The sequence below is a fragment of the Propithecus coquereli genome, unplaced genomic scaffold, assembly GCF_000956105.1.
Source record: "Propithecus coquereli isolate 6110/MARCELLA unplaced genomic scaffold, Pcoq_1.0 Scaffold491, whole genome shotgun sequence".
Classification (NCBI taxonomy): domain Eukaryota; kingdom Metazoa; phylum Chordata; class Mammalia; order Primates; family Indriidae; genus Propithecus; species Propithecus coquereli.
In genome coordinates this window covers 200,121-205,212 of record NW_012150741.1, presented here as the reverse complement: position 1 = coordinate 205,212, position 5,092 = coordinate 200,121, and the positions used below count along the sequence as shown (strand labels likewise).

The window sequence follows — 5,092 nt, the reverse complement described above, 5'->3', positions numbered from 1 at the left end:
ATATATAGTGAGTAATTAAAAAAGGCAGCTGGGCCATGGGAAGAGGGGATTTTGAAACAAAAGGAGAATACGAATCTATTTCTGACACAGAATTGATATTATCTACCATTAATATCACATGGACTAGTATAATTGGGCCTTAGATACCAAGTTCAATAAACTGAGATTCAGAAAGTAGAAATGGCATTCACAAAGGATATATTTTAGCTAAGCTGAAAGTATATAGGTCATAGAGAAACAGAAAAAATACCAGTACAACTTCCACAAACCCATATGAACAGAGGGCAAAGATGATTTCTACAAGATCAAGTACAGGATGGCTAAAGTCCAGGTAAGGATTTCTTGAAAGCAAAACAGAATAGTGACTTCATCTAGGGGATAGGAAACAGGGTGGAGCTTGCAAAGGACTGGGAAACTCAGGACATCCTTAAGGATATATGAAGGGAAATTCTAGAAGGGATTGATAGATTTTAGGCTTAGAACGGAGAGCCACCAAATCTCCTTGAACGAAGAGATGAAGTATTTTTTATCAACTTCTCAAAACAAAGAGAAAGAAAAGATACTTAAGACTGCATATTCTCTAAACTCACTAAGTGAAGGTCAGGATTATATAGGTACACTTGTTTTTATCTTCTTTTTTATATTCCCATAAAAATTCCATTTGACTATTCTTAACTTTGTCTTGGTTGAACTAAGTAGAAAAATAATATATAATAAAAATGATAATCACAGTGACCAGAATTTTTTTTTCACACTTGTGTCAACCTGCAGAGTTTTTTTATTTTGCAGCGACTAAAATTTACTGAGCACTTACCACGTCAGATACGGTGTTAAACACTTTACAAAGATTAGCTCATTTAAACTACCAAAAGCTCTATTTGGTAGACACTATTATCATCTTAATTTTACATATAAGGAAACTCAGGCTCAAAGAGTTAGGTAAGTGAAGGGTCATGGTGAAGCCAGCATATGAATCCAAAATCTGAATACTTAATCACTATGCTATTACTGTACTCTTAAGTGGTAAGGTTTGGTAGTAGAAATAATACTATACCAACGTAATGCCCTGGAAAAAGCCAATGGAGCCGGAGGGTAGATGTGGAGATAAAAACTAGGAGGGAGGAGGGGCATCAGTAGCAATTCCTACTGGGCTGGGTCATTTTATCACACAGCTTCATGTAAGTGCTCCTGTCACCTGGGACCCAAGTACCAGTACCAGGGGAAAGGGCTTTGGTACCTGTCAGCACACGCATGGCTCCATGGACAGCATTTAAGTCTCCGCTCACCAACATCTCCATGAGCAGGTTGAAGAGCTGGGGCCAGGCTTCAGGCCAATCCCAGTGGGCAATGGCTGACACAGCATAGGCCACACTGGAGCGCACTTTGCTTATCGACTCTCTCAATCCATTGGGCAACAGCTCTCGGATAACAATTTTTGCCTGTAGAGGAGAAAAGTCCACTTGCCATTAGATCAGGTTGTAAGTGACTGGCAGAGAGCCCAGTCCAATCTGGAACTGTGTTAGAAAAACAATGTGCACAAGATACTGCGTATTTATAGAAAACTCCTACATACACACTTGACAAATGAATTCAGAGAGTTCATTTGTGATCTCTAAACGTATGCTGTCCATTATGGCCACCACTAGCTACACATGGCCATTTAAATTAAAACTAAAATTAAGTAAAATTAAAAATTCAGTTCCTGAGTTGCACTAAGCCACATTTTAAGTGCTCAACAGCCATATGTAGCTAGTACTAATATAACAGTTATCGTATTGGACAGCACAGATACAGAACATTTCCATAACTGTAGGAAGTCCCAATGGACAGCGTTGCTCTAGATCTATACCTCAAAATTTCTTGGGGCCCGGGATGATTACATAGTACTATACCAAGTAGAAACATTACTTCATTTAATTCTCCAACCCTTTGAAGTTGGTATTTTAATTCTAATTTCAGAGATTTAGGAAATTGAGGCTTAGGAGTTAACTACATTCCCTATAACCTCAGAGTTTGTAAAAAGTAAAACTGGAATTTGAACACAGGCCAGCCTGATATGCGAGCTCTCTTAGCTATAGCACTGTGCCCATGATGTCAGCCACCAATGTCCTTTTTTGCCTAGTCTTTTGATTGTTCCATGTTGTCAAAGAATGTTGACAGTCTGATCTCTTAAAATGGTCCCTCAAATCTTTTCAGGTAGACTAATCAAGTAACTGTCCTTACCCTTTCTGTAGTTTCTGGAGGCCTAAACTTCTCTGATTGAGCACACCAATGAGTCTCCACATACTGTTTCAGGATAACTGACGCCAGCTGTGAAGAGAAGAAGCCAAGTAGTACAGCAAAAAAAAGACTTTTTTCACACATAAAAACCATATACATGGCCTGATACATCTGAGGCATATCTAAATCTGGTACAAAATCCTAGGTTATTTATAAACTGGCCTTATTCTTTCTCTTTCCCATAAGAAAGTTTCATTACCAAACAAAGGGAAATTACCTATCAACTGGGCCAGTCTAGACTTACCTGACGGATTGCCAGTGCTCCCTGGGGATCTACAGTCAGCTCTGCCAAGTGAACACCAAATTCTGAAAGAGAAAATTTTATTGTGAGTCTACGGGCATCCAAGAAACCCATGACAATTTACTGAGCTCCAACTCTGATGCCAACAAGAAAGGTTTCAGAAAGGAATTTGATCCATTGCTTCTAAAAGAGTTGATAACTGCTAAGATTGATTCCTCCAAATAAGACAAACAAGTTGGTGTGCAGGTCATAGCTTCTCATGAACAGTTCCAATACCCTCTCATTTTCTCCAATCATTGCATAGTATCTTTCCAGCCACCTTCCTTCCGGATGGTAACACCTTCCTCTTAGAACAATAAATGTGGTTAAGGAATTAAAAACTCATATTTGGGGGCATATATCTGGGCAACTCCTGAAATCTCACCTTTTAAGTTTTTAATTCTTTATTGAACACTTCCTTATTTTCTGGTATCATGAGATGTCCTGGGCTTATCTTGCATTTTCTCTGCCCAAGCCCTGGAATCAACTTCTCATCCAAGGAACTTTGGTGCCTTTTAGTGGAGAATGATATTTAGAGAGCAAGATCTAGGCACTAGGTATTCTCATTGCTACTGGGGTATCAGTATTCCTAGGCCCTCTCGGAGAACACAGCTAGGAAACACAGTACACCTATCTGCCCATCCATCCAACCCACTGACGCCTCAGATGATAATCCGACACCTCAAGGTTCATTCTACTCTTCCCCTTTTCCTTATGTGTAACTTCTTTTGACAGGGATAAACCTGGCTCTTGTTATCTACAAAAAATTTTGTTCAATCTTAAAATATAAAGTATGTATAAAACTATTAACCTATACCCTTGTGAAAAACAGATTAACTGAAGTACAATTTTTGTGTGTATAGTTCTTTTCGTCTTTAGTCTACAGTATGCAAATACTATTTTACTAAATACTGTAACACTATTTTACAAATTATTTACTATTTATTACTTTACAAAGTCACTTAGGTTAGTTATTTTCTTCCTCATCACCTAGTAATAGCCATGTTATTCATTTGCAATACAATTAGGTTCATTTGTTACTACTTGTATTCCATTTTGAGTTCTCTCCCATTGTTTTATTTTAATTAATTAATTTGTTTCTAGGTATGTGAAACATTACTATGATTCTGAGTCAAAGCCATACGAAAAGGAATATTCTAAGAAGTGTTGCTTCTTCCTCATCTCTACTAACTTGTTTTCATTACTCCCTTGTTTCTGTCTCTTCCCCACCTACTCCATGTATGCGGGTAATCGACAAGTTTCTGCTTTTTTCCTGTGTTTCTTTTGCACAAATGAACAGATACATGCGCATTTTCTTATATCCCTTTCTTGTTTACATAAGTAGTATATCATAATCTTTTACATTTTGCTTTTTTTCAGTTAACATTATATCCTGAGATTTCCAATTCAGTTCACAGAGATTCCTTGTTCTTTCTTACACCTGTATAATGTATCATTATGTATATGCACCGCATTTCATTTATTCACTCTCCTATGTATGGGCAGTTAGGTTTCTTCCAATATTTGCTTTTATAAACTATGTTGCAGTAGAAAACATTGTGCAAATGTATTTTCACCTTGTTGAAGGTACGTCTTTAGGGTAGATTCTGAGAAGTAGGATTGTGAGTCAAGAGCTGAGTGCATATGTAGTGCTGTGGGGTGTGGTCAAATATTCCTCCAGGATCGTACCAATTTGCACTCCCATCAGTAATGTATAAGAGTCTCGCCAACAGAATGTGTTATCGTATTTAAAAAATTTTTGTCAGTCTGGCAGGCGAGAAATCATAATTCAGTGTTGTTTTAGTTGGTATTTCTCTAATCACAAATAAGTTTAAACATTTTTTATTTTTGTATGTCTGAACGCAGTTTTGATCTTTTGCTCCTCCCTTTTTAAGATATGTATACATACGTGTATGTATATATACGTGTATATATATATCACAGCTCACTGTGCAATCTTAAACTGGGCTCAAGCAATCCTCCCGCCTCAGACTGCCAAATAACTGAGACTACAGGCGTATACCACCACGTCCAGCTAATTTTTTCTGTTTTTAGTAGAGATAGGGTCTCGCTTTTGCTTAGGCTGGTCTTGAACTCCTGAGATCAGATGATCCTCCCACCTTGGCCTAGAGTGCTAGGATTACAGGTGTGAGCCACTGTGATGACTCCGTTGTCTTTTTACTTTTTATGTTTTTTTTTTTTTGCCATGTAAACTGTAAAAAAATTTTATGTAGTAAAATTTATTAATCTTTTCTTTTACTGACTCTGGATTTTTGAATCATAGTTAGATAGACTGTCTTTCCCTACGTCAGGGTTAAAGAGAAATTTATCCATGTTTTCTTCTACTACTTGTATGGTTTCATTTTTTACATTTAGATTCCTAATAAATTTGGAGCCTATTTTAAAAAACCTGGTATATGTATCTAATTCCAAATGGCTATACAGTTGTCCTAGCACATTTTATTTAAAAGTCCATCTTTGCCGGGCGCGGTGGCTCACGCCTGTAATCCTAGCACTCTGGGAGGCCGAGGC

At 37.5% G+C, this 5,092-nt stretch overlaps 1 protein-coding gene across 3 annotated transcripts in view; it reads right to left on the bottom strand.

The window, feature by feature from the left end:
• The window catches only part of IPO9 (importin 9), a 37,878-nt gene that overhangs the window by 24,046 nt on the left and 8,740 nt on the right, over positions 1 to 5,092 (bottom strand). For 2 of the 3 annotated variants that reach the window (XM_012655941.1, XM_012655942.1), the window contains exons 2-4: positions 2,525 to 2,586; positions 2,224 to 2,310; positions 1,238 to 1,439 (exon numbers count right to left, since the gene is read on the bottom strand). In XM_012655941.1, coding sequence (XP_012511395.1) covers positions 1,238 to 1,439; positions 2,224 to 2,310; positions 2,525 to 2,586 — 351 coding nt within the window. Of the gene's footprint in view, positions 1 to 1,237; positions 1,440 to 2,223; positions 2,311 to 2,524; positions 2,587 to 2,945; positions 3,009 to 5,092 lie in introns of those variants that run through there. The other variant, XM_012655943.1, reaches the window with a different exon arrangement.